The 15,704-nt window shown below is 40.4% G+C and overlaps 1 protein-coding gene across 1 annotated transcript; it reads left to right on the forward strand.

Moving 5' to 3' along the window:
• Positions 1-5,669: 5,669 nt before the first annotated feature.
• Positions 5,670-15,680, forward strand: LOC132956014 (myosin light chain kinase, smooth muscle-like). The gene is made up of 16 exons (XM_061029168.1): positions 5,670-6,398; positions 7,996-8,142; positions 8,793-8,924; positions 9,220-9,303; positions 9,401-9,531; positions 9,640-9,796; positions 10,085-10,399; positions 10,488-10,584; positions 10,710-10,913; positions 11,245-11,462; positions 12,068-12,191; positions 12,667-12,819; positions 13,178-13,307; positions 13,484-13,565; positions 13,747-13,887; positions 15,071-15,680. Exons 1-16 carry the CDS (start codon positions 6,233-6,235, stop codon positions 15,277-15,279), a joined length of 2,490 nt encoding a protein of 829 aa, XP_060885151.1. The 5' UTR covers positions 5,670-6,232; the 3' UTR covers positions 15,280-15,680.
• The last annotated feature ends 24 nt before the right edge of the window (positions 15,681-15,704 follow it).

The raw sequence follows: 15,704 nt of genomic DNA on the forward strand, positions 1-15,704 counted from the left end.
TTATAACCTAATTCTGTCTTGTCTGGGGATTTAATTATAGTAGGGCTGCACAATAAATCACAATTTTATCATTATTGCAAAATGAGCTTTCTCAATAAACACACCCCAAAAGTTTGTATCTATCACATGAAATAAGAAAAAAACTAATCTACGCAAATAAGCACTGTGCATGGATACATTTTACACCCTCACATTTATTCACCAGTAACGCTGAAAAGCAGCTTAAAGGGGCTATACGTAACTTTCAAAAATACTGCGTTTGTAGTGACACCGCATGGCCGTTAGGCGAACTGCACCAGTAACCTGTTGCTCGCTCTCCCTCGCGTGCTCGTCATACGTGCTCGTACATACACAAACGAGCATCATCATCGGCCGCGAAACACTGGATATTTACCGACATAATGTTTACAGAGGAGATAAGTGGTCATACACAGGTGAAAGTCTGTGAAGGAGTCTGTGTGTCTGTATTCATTCTCCATCCTACAAAAACGAGAGCAGGAGTGTGTGATGAGTTTGTCCGCCTTTGTAAGTGTGTGGAAGACGGCCTCTGGCTGTGCAGGTGAAGACCGGGAGTGTGTGATGAGTTTGTACTGTTGATCTCTGTAAGCGGAGCGGAGTGAGGAGAACGTGTATAAAACGTCACTTCAAGCTTTCGCGGAAAATACAACCCGTGGAAACTTTTTATACAGGCAACACAGATAGACAGTGAACATCTACTTTTTCACATCAGTTAACCGTTCGCTTATTAATGGGCGATAAAAACAATTTATACATGTAAAAAGTTACATATAGCCCCTTTAAGCTAATGCGGCTTCCTAAGTACTGGTTTCTTTATCACACTTCATATCATCACTATCTGAAAAAGACCATACTTCAAAAATGATTGAAATATTTTTGTGAGATTGAATTGTTAATTTGCCATATTTAAGCATTTAAATTCTTATGGAATAACTTCATGTATTTTTTCATATCACAATATATCAAAGTTATCACTATGTCAGTTTTTCCCTGTTGTTGTTCGGCCCTACTTTTAAGGAAGGTTCCTGATTTATCTGAATTGGTTTTTCAGACAAAAAAAACAAACAAACAAGAGACATCCAATGTGTCATATTAAAGACAGAATGTGACCCCTTTGTTGCACCAAAATAGTTATAAGGAAAAACATCTGTTGAAACATTTCTGATGGCTGTTTATGAGTTCTTTTCTTTTAATCTACCTCCAGCTGTGCAACCACAAAAAACCCCCCACCCAAAACTACAGCAAAGACACGTTCTTAATCAAGTCTATGAGGAAACAATCTCATTATGTTATGAGATTATGTTACTTACACAAGCCATTACAGAAGAATGAATGCTGCAACATGACCCAAGAGAAGCGTGAGGGTAACGATAAAACCATCAACATCGAGGAATAAAGCCACAAGGAGAACGAGTGAGTGCCAGTAAGTCAAATACTTTAGCCACTGAGGGATGGATTGGGAACACCCTAAATGTTCTCCACGGAGCGAAGAACCAATGTCCAATGTATTTCTTAGGATGTCGTTGATCTGTTCTTGATCCAGGAGTCCAATAATCCACATAAATGTACCACTGATCCAGTACAACCATACAAAAGAACACAAATTAACTTAAACTGATCTCACAATAACTCGCTCAGACACAGTCAAAAACTGTTTGCCTCCTATCACACCGGTGGTGCCAATCACCTGGAGGCATGGATTTATGCCCATCACAAACCAAGACTCCACCCCATTGTTCAACCGTTGCTGGAAAAAAGGGGAAAATGTAAAAGCAATTCAATGGGTTTATTTTTTACCAAGAAAGCAAAGAGCTTCTCAAAACCCAGGCAATGGATAAAGAATCAAGGGGTCAAGGAAGGTCCTTTAAGCTAACCTAAGAATTCGTCTGTCTTTTCTTCTCTCACATGCTTTTATCTGAGCATTGGGACTTGTTTTCTCTTTTCATCCATTTGACGTCCGAGAACTTCCCCAGAGCTTCTCAGCCAACATGTGGCTTATAGCTGGAGGAGACCTGACGCCGCTCCATGGACTGGCTGAGGACAGAGGCCTCTGGCTGCAGCACAACAATCTTTGTCACAGTAGATTGTGCATCTGGGCTGCTGGTGAAGCACTGGCAGTGTCTCTTCACAAATCTTTCTGCTCCCTCAGACTCCAAGCCAGAGTGCATGAGGCTGTGATTGTCAAATTCTGGAGACTCAGTCTATTTGCATTGCATATTCTGGAGACTCAGTCGCAACTAGGTTTTGCTCCCTAACAAATTGTTAAAAAAAAAATCTGAGGGGATATAAAAGAACATTTCTTTATGACAGCAGTTAAGACCTTAATAGTCTTTAAGCATACTGTGTCAGTTGTTTTGTCCTATTTAAAGTTTAACTTATGGTACTCACTGGTCTTAAACTGCTGTGCGGTAATTGATATTGGGGGACATTCGAGATCATTTCTGAAAAATGAGGTACACAACCACAGGAGGGCCCTATTCCACTTATTTGGAATACAAACTGGAAACTACTATCAGCTGTCCCACGAATTCCAACATGAATAACATCTGCATTGGAGTGGTGAAGTGTTGTTTGTAGGAGTTTGTGGGAACAACACAGAGTTTGTTTGAACTGCATCTTGGGAACAGGAAGTCAAATTGATTACCATAGTTGGAGTGCTCAGCAACACAGGCCGGCTCATTGCTTTTCCTGTTTTGAATTCCACAAGACTTTTTTTCTTGCACGATTTCCGTCTGATAAGGAAAACGATCGAGGACAGAGGTGGGGTTCAGGGGCTCTGATATTTACTTCATGGAATATTAACATTGGAGTACAATAATGACATTTTAATAAAGAGGAAATGCCATACTGTATGCGGATGGGGGGGAAACTTAATGCACATTAACGAATTCTGTGGCATCTTTTCACCTTAAAAGGAGATTTATAAAGAATGTTCCTCAGCTTAGAGTATGGCAAAGGGCCACTCTCCTCAGGGATGATGTCATAAACACTGATATTTTAATGTCATATGCAGCCCTGTTAATTCAGTTTAAACGTAGTACCAAGACATTATGACAAAGTTTTATTCAGAGTTTAATTTGAAATACATACCTGAAGATATCTGGTGATACAACGGAGAGCAGAAAATAAGAAACATGTCCATTTGCAAGTTCTACAAAACAGAAACAACAAACAACAACTAAAAGTTTTTGTATACCAACATGTTAGAAATTAAATGTGTTATGCAACATGCTGGGGCAGAATCTAATCAGTATGAAGAAGAAATCCTTACATCCATGAAATCCCGCCAAAAGCTAATTAAACACAGTGCTATTCACATGACATAATGTGGTAAAGCAATACTGAAATTAAAAAAATAAATCAAATGGACCACAAATTAATTCTCCATTGAGGAGTTTTTTTTCTGACTATGGAACAAGTGAAATTAATACTGCTGCCTCTATGTGAGCAAACAAGGCCATAATTGACCGGTCTTACTGTTTCTATATAGACATTTTTAATACCTGAAACTGCCACCAGGGGCGGGGGTTAAGATGTCAGATGAATTGAGTTACATTTGCCTTTGTTTGCAGTGAGTGAATGAGATTTCACTTCATCAGACCCTTCTTACATATGTGCAAGAATAAATCAGCAAAGAGATAAGAAGCATCGCTTTGTCCACAGGGGGCACCAAAAGCGACACATACTGAAAGTTCCTAACAGGGACTTGAATTTATTAACCACCTGATTAGTTTGAAGGGTGAAAAAGTTTGTACATTTGTCTGATCCCTTTGTTGTCCGAACATTATCCAAACATATCGAGATTTTTCTGTTTAGGAAAACTTCAAATTCTAAAACCTACAAAAAACCTTTCTACTATAGACTAAAAACAGTCGTATTGAACGGGGAGTATCTTTAAACCTCTGTGCCGGGTGTGCCGATAATGACATGAGCTATTCAGACCAAAATAATTTTTTATACCAGGCTGTAAACTTATATTTCTGCTGACAAAATACACTTTTTAACATGGGTGTGTATGGGACTTCCCGGTCTTTAAGAGCCATCCCCAAGTGGACAACTAGAGGAACTGCAATTTTTTTTTCACTCCTGCATTGGCTTCAATCTTTTATTCCATAAACTACATCTGTGTGACCTGTGTTTGTTGAAGTAAAAAAAAAAAAAGTTCAACTGTTTGCATTTGAGTGTTTCAACCAACCTTTTCAAATCTCCATATATGGAAAGCTTAACAGACAGTTGGAATGAGAACAGTTAATCTGTCCTTGATGTCTGGTCCATCAATCATGCTGCTTATATCACTAGGGGACATAATTTATGTGCCCCCCACCATGTGGAAGCACTTACAAATTCCAGTTCATGTAACTCCTTCCTCACATTCTTTCACCGACCAACACGGAGTGAAATGTGACCGTCTAAAACCACAAAATATTAACTCATTTATTGGAAAAAAAAAGGTTACACAACCGTTGACGTTCTTTTGTAATTTAAATCGACTTCTGAAGAAGCACAGATGGGGCTGTCTTAATACTCAGCAGAAACAAATGCAGTCGTTTTCTTAAATACGTTTGATAAAAAATTCTCATGCTAACATGTACATTTTAATATATATATTCAATATAATTCACAACATGCTGTATTTCTGAAAATTACAATATGTCATTGCCTTATTGCACTTGGCTTTTTTTTCCAGACATACAATTAAATATGCAACTTCATTAACCTTTAGCATACAGGTATTTAACTAAGAAGGGCTTTCACAACTGCTGTGGGTGAAGGGCTGTGATTCAGGATGATTGAACACAGCTGTGTATGGTTTTGCCTTCACATGTAGCAAACACTTTGAACCTTTCATCTCTCGCAGTGCATATTGTATGCATGTGAAATGTACCTTTACAGTCATGCAATGTAGTTTACGCCGCGCAGGCCTGCCTCTGCATTGACTGTTGTGTTTTAAGGGCAGAGATTGGCTTCTTAAGTAAGTTGGCATGTGGCTTTGAGAGGACTACCATCAACGGGTGATGTGGTAAGTTGTCAACTGAGTGAAGCAAGAAGCAAGCAACATGCAGCTAATTCCCTTCCTGTGTGTCATCTGAATGTTTTCACCTTTTTTGAACAGTTGTGTTGTCCAAATTTTGCGACTATCTCCAAATGTTTCCTTTTAATTTCGACATTTTTTTATGAAACAATAAACAGAGATTTTAAGGGTTTTCCCACTCTGTGTGTTTTGTGTGCTACATGCTGAGATTTGTTGTTTTAAAGGGATCCTGTGTAAAAAACAAAGAAGGTGCATATACAGTCTTCCACTAAAACTGCCTTTACAAATAGTCAACATTGACAGCCTCTTTGCTGCTGTAACAATGTAAATTTCCCCATTGTGGGATAAATGAAGGATTATCTTATCTTATCTACTAACCTTTTAGCCTTTTTAGTATGGGAAAAAGAAACTTCAGATTACAGTCAGTACACACAAGGTATACAAAAGAAAACCCATGGGACACGCCCGACCATCAGCTTTCGCATGTCAATAGAATTAAAGGTGTTATTTACAAGTGGAGTTTGCCGTTACCCCTCCTCCACCTGAACACAGAGAAACCCCGGAAGTCCTGCTATTGACAAAAGCCACTTCAATGACTTGTCTTCATGTTGCACTGCAAGCTGCCATACTGGCTTTACTTGATTCCTGCTCTGACTCTGACAGTGTGGATCAACCTACATCTGCTGTGCGGTAAAAGGGAAAAACATTTTCACAGGAATAAAATGGCAAAAAGAAGCTGACAGGGAGAATTATGTTGTGAGAAAAAAAAAACAGGTAAATGTGTGTTTTCCCCCTCTTGTACGTGCTTCTTTTATCTTTATCCACCTCATTCCTTTTTGTTTCCCTTCAGCTTGAATGTTTTCTCTCGCCCACATGTTTCCAACTATCTCTTTTGTTTTCTGTCCCATGTGTGCCTGTGTATCTCCCTCTGTTCTCAGTGTAGGAGGGACAACCAGGGCAGGACATGTGTGTTTTTAATGGGCCTTTCAGATCAAATTGCCTGTTTCCTGTGTACTGTGGGGCTGAGAGTGGGCTGTGATTTGTAGAGGCAGTCTGTGTAAGCAGAGGCTCCTCCTGTTAGTATCTTTGAGCTTTGCAGTACAACAAACCACAACCTATGAGAAGAGGACAACGATGTCTGACTGATGTGGTCCGTTTTGAAACTTTGATTTCTACCCGAGGATGGACAAGGATGGCAGGAAGCAAACGACCTTCGTGTCAACTTTCCGGTTGACCCTTAAGCCTCAGGCTAGACCGTTCTGCGTGAAGAGGCAGAAAGAGGATGGACTGGACACCACTGACAGGGCGCTGCTGGGAAACAACAAATGTGAAGTCTTATCTTCAACAGGTAAACACTAAAAGAACAGGCAGAGAGTTGATTTTTAGACAGGTGTTAGATTTTATGTTGAAAGCCTTTGCTTAATATAACATACAAAACAACTGGAAGGAAATCTCCTTTCTCTTGATCTCTCTATAAACAGGATAGTAACAGAAAGTGAACGTTTCCAATTAGGAAACTCTAGATGTTAAGTATTTGATACATATGAACATAGAGCTATCAGGGGAAACCAGTAATAATTGAATCTATTGGAGGACATGTGTATGATATTGTAAGCCCCCCTGAGGTTTGGCTGCTACTTTACAAACATCATTTTAGGTGCAACTGCTGATATAACAGGGTAACTATGATATGTGTTCACTAATGCACTTAGGATTTAAAGACACAAAAAGCAATGTGCCTCTGCTTTTCTACCCAAAGCCCATGCACACTAACAAAGTAACTCAAACTAATAGCATTCCTTCATTCACTGGTGACCACCCATTACCGACTCGGCCGGACATTCCAACACTAACAAACATATGTTCACGTGGTGGGGCAGTCGTGTAAACACCATGTCACATTCCCCCGACCCTCACAACTGTAACATACTCCACAAGGGTAACGGACTTACTGAATATTGCACATTCATATCAGTCTTTTTTTTTTTTTTATGGACAACTTTTAAAATCCACACAACCAAAGCCTTCTGACTATAATTTAGGAATATAGAATTTAGAATATAATTTTATTGCATCTTGTTTAAAATGTATTTGAAATGTGAAGAATTTTCATTGACATATTTTCGTCAACTTCTGAGATATTGTGATAAAAATGTGCATGGTTTTAGCAATAATTGCTCAATTAACTCCATCTACAGATCATAGGAAAAATAACACGGCTGCCAACAAAAAGGACTTGAGCGATGAATGAGCAATGTCCATGTGTTGTTATGGATGGATGGAAGTGTTTACTGCCATTTGATCTGTTTTCAGGAAGATGTGTTCAACATTGCCAGGAAATTCTTATTTCATAATAACAGCTGTAGCTAACCAAATCATTCAGCATTTCCTTTATGGCTTTTAGAACAATTGTGGGGGATCTGAGCTATCGCTTTATGCATGGGCTATGAAATGGGTAGCAGGGCGTTTTGAAACTCACTGTTCAGTTAAAATACATATTTTTAGATGCTTGCTCAGACGACTCAAAGATACAAGGCTGCACTGCTGGTTCTAAGTTGTGCTGTTGTACTGTTTGAAGCCAAGTAGATGTGAATCAAAACAAGGAAAACATGTCAATAAAAAGGAGATCTGATAAGCCTACGCAGTCTTTAAAGATTGTCTAAACAGCACAATTAGTGTTGTTTTTTAAACTAGGTTGTGATTTTTCCCCCTGATTTTGAAATGTATTTCATCAGACATTATCTCCAGGGCAGAAAGGCTTTCAAAAAAATGTTTTGCAATACAGAACCACTTCACTCAATTAGCTAATACAATTTTTTTCATTAAGGGTGCCCACCCTTACATGGTCAGTGGTGGAGGAAACCACAGGCCACTGATTGCATTCCGTTGAAATATGCCCATAACACATCACAGCCTCTTGTCTTTAACTTCTCGTCTCTTCATAGACTCCAGACTTCAACCTGTCCAGGCGCTGGAAAAGCCTCACTACAAACAACCACTCAGCGACTGCATAGTCTGCGAAGGAAGCGATGCTACTTTTCAAGGTGTTATCACAGGAAGTCTGCCTCTCAGAGTTTCCTGGCAAAACAATGGTAAACGACTGAATACCTTAAACCTACTCTCCATTCTAAGCCAGGGGACTTTGCTTGAATGTATACCAGCCATAGATCTTAGAGCCATTGCAGTCAGTAGTTAGAAGTTTGCATCGATTTAAGCGCCCCCCTGTGGTTATTATGTACCTCTTATTCATTTTCCTATTTATTGCCCTGTATGTATTAGTATCTTTGTTTATTTTTTTCAGATCTCATCCTGCTTTCTTTTAAGAGTCAAAGGTGTCACTAAACAGTTTTTGACACAGAAAAAAAAGATTGTTTCTCAATCAATTTGTCTGACACCTACCCCGTAACAGCAGATTTGGGAATTAAAAATATTTATACAGAAACAGTCAATCTTTACGCTGATAGTCTTGTTTGCTTCTGAAGGTCATATAAAGGGAACAACATTAATTTCAGTCTGTTTAATATCAGCTAAAAATTCCTCACAGGAGCTTTAAATGAGTGCGTCTTTCTTCTGTGTTCTCCTGGGGTTTGCTGGGATGTGTAGATAGATAGAACACTGCAGGGAAGAAGTAAAGCAGTGCTATATTACATATCACAGGTGAAGCAGGAATCGAGTGTTTCGACAATACTATCAAACATTAGGAGACCATTAAACCTGTTTTACTTTATTTGCAATGCAACAGCATCAACAGGAAAACCCAGAGTGAGCAACCATGAGCTGCACAGTGAAGACAACGTAAAGGATGCATCATCTGAAAACAACATCTTGTCCTTGGCCTCTGAGGTGGAAAGCCAACAAAAAGAAGAAGAAAAGGGTAGGTTACACACCAGTTTTAGGCTTCTTATAGTATTTGTATTTGATCAATCCCAGCATTTCTGTTTATAAGAAAGGTAAAAAAGAATTTAATTTAATGATGAATATAACACTCACAGTTGACAGGAAAGCAACAACAAACATGCCTGCTTTTAAAAACATGTAAATAAACATAAAGATTTGAAAATGTAGCTTTTTCTGGTTACTGAAAATGGTATCCCTACTGGTCCCACTGCAACCTAACTTGACTGCTCTCTTTTGATTGGTTGCCTTCTTTTTCACCTTGCCTGTTGTAGCACACACACCTGTTAGCCCACCTGCTTCCTCAGTCTCCACAGACATCAGAGATACCCACATTGAAAGAGTTTCCTCTAGCAAAGGTAAGTAGAGGGCAGGCAACATGTAATCGAGTAAAGTAACAGTTCTTACACTTAGTCATTTTTTTTACTAATAAGGACAACCTGTGCCTCCCCTCAGTGCCTCCTGTGGAGTTTTTGAACCCACCAGATCAGCTGGAGGTTCGATTAGGAGAGCAGGCCCGGCTACACTGTGAGTTCAGGAGCAGCTCTGTCCCCGTGGCCTGCTGCTGGATTTTCAACAAAGACAAGGTAACACTGTCAAAGTCCCTTCTTGTTTTAAGCTGTTTGTCCTCACTTTGGAATGTGGTGCCAGTAAAAGTTTTGGTTTCTGTTTCCTCCTTTTTGTTTTCTCTTCAGGTGGTGATTGGAGGGCTGAAGCAGTCTGTGATGAGCAGTGAGACACAGAGCAGTATGGAGGTCTTCAAGGTCTGCCCTGAAGACACAGGCTCATACACCGTCATAGTACGGAACAGAAAAGGCTCTGCCCAGCATACAGTTTCTCTTAGTGTCATAGGTGAGCAAAACCTTTAATTTACATTATTTTAAGTTTTAAAATGAGACTTGAGACAATGCAACACTTCATTCATCTTTAATTCATCCTCAGATATCAGCTCTTTTTGTTGCAGAGATGTTGATTGATTTAACACAAAGTTACAGATAGAACATGTACTAAAGAGGGAACTATAATAAAAACAGATAAGAACCCATGCAACGTGTATGAACATTAGCAGCTCCAGGAATGTGCTCTTAAACGATGCAAACAAGCTAACTTTGAATATTTTGTCCGTGAATTTCTCCTTAGATCGGCCCGAACCCCCTGCATCCCAACCTGTTGTTTCCCAGCTGTCCACTCAATCCCTGGTCCTGTCCTGGACGGGTCCCAGTTACGACGGAGGCACGGCCGTGTTGGGCTACATCGTGGAGGTCAGACAACAGGAGGGTCTGACTGAGCCCGGGAGCTGGACTGAAGTAACAAGCCATTGTAAAAACACATCCTACCACGTCCGCTCGGGCCTGGAGCCTTTTGGGCAGTACCGCTTTCGTGTCAGGGCGTACAACTCGGCAGGGGTTGGCGAGCCAAGCCAGGAGTCTGAGTGTATAAAGATGGAAACTGCCAGTAAGTGGTATGAGAAAATAGCGTGAGAGTTCTCTGCTTGCTGTCAAGAGGGATCGGCTTATTTGTCGTCTTGTCTTTGTGTTTGAAGAGCCAAAAAAGCAAGAGCCTGAGTCGTTCATCACAGTGACGATTGACACCAAACACAAGGCCAAGGATCACTACAATGTGCACGAGAAGCTGGGAGTGTAAGCATGGAATCTTCATATTTAAAACCAACGCTACTTTGATAGATGAGAATTGTTTCGAAGTCAATCAAACTGAAATGCCTCTTGTTTGTTTTGGATGAAACTTTTTTTTTTTTTTTTTTTAGTGGGAAGTTCGGCCAGGTGTTCCGGTTGTCCCACAAAGAGACGAGTCAGGAGTGTGCAGGGAAGTTCTACCGAGCCCGGAGGTCGAAGGAGAGGGATGCGGCTCGCCAAGAGATCGAACTAATGAACTTTCTTCATCACCCGAAACTGGTCCAGTGTCTGGCTGCCTATGAGACATGCTCGGAGATGGTCATGGTCATGGAGTAGTAAGTAAAAGTTGTAAATGGATAATGGAGAAGAATTATAGATACAAGAGGGTGTCAAGTGTGTCTTTGAACAGTGATAGAAGATTGTCAGGGATTTATTGTAATTATATCTAAAAGACAAAATTTACCAGGTGAAACTGTTGAAAAATGCAATGGAGGCAAACCATAAGGGAAGACATACAAGAGGACGATTTGATGAATGCATGTCTTTGTTGGCAATTAAACAAACATATTGCTGTAGCTTTCCGATATTTCTAGCTGAAAACTCCTCAGGTACAGTTATATAGCCTTTTGATGCATGGACTTGAATGTGTGTGATTTCCCTGCCCAGTATTGCAGGTGGGGAGCTCTTTGAACGCATCGTGGATGAAGCCTTTGAGCACACAGAGCCCACCAGTGCCCGCTACATGCAGCAGATCCTGGAGGGCATGCAGTACGTTCACAAGCAGAACATCGTCCACCTGGACCTCAAACCGGAGAACATCGTCTGCATGGACACAACTGGCACACAGATCAAGATCATTGACTTTGGCTTAGCTAGTAAACTGGGTGAGTGTGCAAGATTGGCGGAAACGGTCTCGAAATGATCTCAGTGGGATCTCTCAGTGGGACTTATATTTAACTTTTACAGTTACTCACCAGGGAGGGTGAAAAAGTAGCCCTGTGTGCATTCAATTGAATGACATATCCTGTGTGTTTTCTTGTTAAAGTCACAATTCAGGGAAATCCAAGAGTCCTTATAGGGTAGCAGTCAGCGCTGTGCTGCTTGTGCATCCGGCATAGACGATAAAATGCCTCCTGTTGTGGTTCACATAAAAAATTCTTGGCTGCATTCAGTGTAGATGATGTGTATTCATTTTTGTATTTTGCCAAGCTTTGAATAATAGCCGACAACATAAGAGTGTTATTTCTACATTTCCTCGATGTCAACCCATTACATAACAAATACTTAACTTCCTTAATTCAATAAATGCACGCAGCGAAGCCTGTGAGGCCAACTCAGGCAGAAAATTTAGTAACGCTCCAGACGCGGCGGCTCTAAACTGGGTGGATCTATTTACAGATGGCTAGAGCTGTCTGTAATAGTCTAATATAAACAGTCACAAACAAAAGATTCAGGGATACATTTACATTACCTCTTATCTCTTCCCTAGAGGAGGGTAACCCTCTGAGGGTGATGCATGGCACGCCGGAGTTTGTGGCCCCTGAGGTGATCAACTATGAGCCTGTGGGCCTGGAGAGCGACATGTGGAGCATTGGAGTCATCTGCTTCATTTTGTAAGTCCAACAAAGGATTCAGTGGTTAAACAATTGCTGGAGTAGCACGTTCTAAAATTTAAATAGAACCATGGTTTTCTGGCAGAAAAAAATACACTAAAAAAAATATACCCCCCCCCCCATACCTGTTTCAACTATGGCAAAGTCAGTTGAAAATAGCTAAAAGTAAAAGGAATATGTTAGTTTGTTGGGTTCTGTAATGTAATCTAAAATCCAAAGTGGTTGTGTACAAATAAAGTTTTGGCGCCATCTCCTGGTAGTATTGCATTTCTACCACCCCTAAACATAACCAGTATTACAATTATTTGAATGTGCATACTTTCCATGTAACTTAACTTGGTCATATTAGGTTATTTCTGTTGTTATTGTTTACAGACACTAACGTTGTGGGTATGCTTCTTATGCGAAAAACATGGCGAAGCATTTGGCTTGCAGGAGGCTGTGCATCATTTTGTTGTAATGTCTTGTGTTCCAGGCTCAGTGGAGAGTCACCCTTCCAGGGAAACAGCGATGCTGAGACTTTAGCTCATGTGACCGCTGCCTGCTATGAGTTTGACGAGGAGAGTTTCGAAGACATCTCTGATCAAGCTAAAGACTTCATCAGCTCCCTGCTGAAAAAGGACAAGAGGTTGTTCTGGTTTTGTTTCTATCCATTTTATTTAAATCTTCCAGAAGCATCTCAAACCAGCTGACTATATGATACACTCTGTGCTCAAAAAAACTGCTTGAATTCAACTAGCCTGTCTCTGGTTGTACAGCTAAAACTTCACTGCCATGATAGAAGCTATTTCTTCCATATGACAATTCAAGCCATTCATAATGATGATAATTTGTATCATATCAAACTATTAAAAAGGCTCTGAAAATGAGTCAAGGAGAGTTTAATTTTGAGCAGATAATCCACAGCTTTATCACAGTGAGCTCTGCAGACTGCTGGCATAATTTGACAGCTGTTGCTTCTCCCTTTCTATCCATGCGCACGCTAGGTGCAGGTTGTCATCTACCGAAGCCCTCGCCCACCCTTGGATGGTCTCATTTACCCTTCTGAGCCGCACACCAACCAAATCCCTCAAAAAGGGGAAGATGAAACGCTTCCTGGCCAGATGCAAATGGAAGGTAACACGTCTGAAAAATTATCACACAGTTGTTGTCAGCTCAGCATTGAACAGATATACAGTCTGCTTATCAGAAGTCAACTATGAATACATTTCAGGTTATTGTCCTATATAGACCTGAAGCTGGGTTATAAGTGTAGTTTTTCATCCAGTGCCATTTGTCCTTTAAACTTCAAGAAAACTGGAAAGGCTGTTTTGGCCCTACAGCGCATGGCTAACCTCTCCAACAGGCCAGACTCCCCTGGCAGCTCTTCAGAGGGTAAGACCGATAAAAAGACACTCGCACATATCCATGCATACACAAAGTCCTCTAAAGCCCTACAGCTACGTCCATATGGCAAATGACTCACACTTTGAGATTGTCATTTCAAGTTTAACGTTTTGTGATCAGAAAAGCCTCGTTTCAGTTGTATTCGTCACAATCATCTCCTCTCATCCAGAGCCAGGCTGGAGCCAAGAGGCAGAGGAGGCCATCCAGTCGCTGGACAAGCAGCTTCAGAGTGAACCTCGCTTCCAGCAGGCCCTGAAGGACATCGCCCTTCCCAAAGGAGCGACTGCTCATCTAACATGCATTCTCAATGGTAGGGTGACATTAACTGTGATGCACTTCATTATATAATGCCCGAGCACAAGTACCTCGAGCAAAAAACAACACTGTCAGAAGTGCTCATAATGCTTTAGACCTACTGGCTTAACTTAAAGCTGTCATGATTCATGTTTGAATATACACTATGGGTCACATATATAATAGGTTTTAAAAAAGGGTTTATTATTATTCAGCACTGCAGTTAATAATAATTCTGTGGAGCAATTTATTATCTATTACAAACATCGTTTGTTGGGGTGCAAATGGCCTAGCGGTTAGGCCCCATATAGTCCTCCAAACAGATTGCCGGGTATAAGTCCGATCCGCTGCTCCTTTACTGCATGTCACTCTCTCTCTTCCATTTCCTACTCTATCCTCTGTCCTATTGAATAAAGGCAAAATGCCGACAAATTAACCTTGTCTGTTCAGCTAACTTGGATCTGTCCAAAGCTAATTAAATCTAAATCTATTGGCATTTTCCCACTTATTATATGTCCTTTGTGTAAGCTGTATGAAACCAACGTGTGTAATGTTGTGTTATAATGGTGGCTAGGAGTTAGGCTATTTAAACGTGAGCACAAACATCACATTTTTGCCTGAAAACCCAGGAAGTAACTTGTCAAATACAGAAACAGCTAAGCTAGCTGCTTTACTTCGTCTAGTCTTTGCGGGAAGCTAAGCTCGCTGACTGCTGGCTGAAGCTTGTTGACTGTACAGATTGTACTAAAGTGAACGCCATCTTCTTGTCTTAGCCATGGGGAGAAACCATAATTAAACGTGGAAACATTACTTGAAACTTAACACATACAGAACTTTGTCGAAAACATCTTCGATAAAGGACAACTGTTGCTTTTCCATTCAAGCTAGTTAAACCTGCTAGTAGCTAAGTAGTTTGAATCAAACTACTTTCATTAGCAACTTTGCTATTTTGTTATGTTTTCCCTCAAACTGTTTGCGGGTAAAACATTATAACAAGTTAAATTAACCTACAATATATTTTGTAATATGAATTCACATGATTGCGCCACCTAGAGGTATACTGTCAATCTATAGGAAAACACAGTCATTATATAGAAATGTCAAACAGCTAGCTTGTCTTGATGCTTGAAAATAAGTCAGTATGAAGCATTGCTATGTTATGTTTTTGTTATAGTAAAGTCCTGTTGTCTCTATTCTAGGATACCCACAGCCAGAGGTGAAGTGGCTTCAGAACGAGAAGCCGGTGCCTGAATCCAGCAGAGTGACCATGGAGCAACGTGACGGGCTCTGTTCTCTGGTTTTGGCTGCTCTGGAGCCTTCAGACTCTGGGGTTTATGTGTGCAGGGCCAGCAACAAGCTGGGGGAAGCAATGTGCTCTGCCAAGCTGAAAGTTGAAGAAACAACTTAGTATTCCCTTCACTTAAAGGAGAAGTAGACTTACTTTATAGAGCCTGGACTTTTATGGTGTCATGGAGGCACAGTTCATTCACTGCCACACAAAAGGCAAACAGGGTGTGTTGTGTTCATTCACCATTAAGAGGACAATAAGATTTGGACACGCATACCCAAAGCTCTTAGTTTCACAACTCACCTTAACTAGTACTTATCTGTATTCTTTTCAATGTGCTGAACATGTTTCCCAAGGTTTTGTGCTACTTGTATTAAAGTTATGTTAAATGCTGCCGTAGCTAAGCACAGCCAAATTCACAACACAGGTGTTCGTGTAAGGTCAAATGTACGTTTTGCACATTTAGATACATGGTAATGTTTTGATGATATTGCAATTAAAGGCTAAATACTTTCTTAAAAGGCTATGTTTTGGTAATTATTGCA

Source organism: Labrus mixtus, chromosome 21 (assembly GCF_963584025.1).
Source record: "Labrus mixtus chromosome 21, fLabMix1.1, whole genome shotgun sequence".
NCBI classification, from domain to species: domain Eukaryota; kingdom Metazoa; phylum Chordata; class Actinopteri; order Labriformes; family Labridae; genus Labrus; species Labrus mixtus.

Excerpts from the sequence above, each read along its gene's own strand:
- LOC132956014 (XM_061029168.1), top strand. The coding sequence starts at position 6,233 with ATGGACAAGGATGGCAGGAAGCAAACGACCTTCGTGTCAACTTTCCGG. Across the intron at positions 6,399-7,995 it reads TGAAGTCTTATCTTCAACAG|ACTCCAGACTTCAACCTGTC; the intron begins GTAAACACTAAA and ends GTCTCTTCATAG. Across the intron at positions 10,585-10,709 it reads GTGCACGAGAAGCTGGGAGT|TGGGAAGTTCGGCCAGGTGT; the intron begins GTAAGCATGGAA and ends TTTTTTTTTTAG.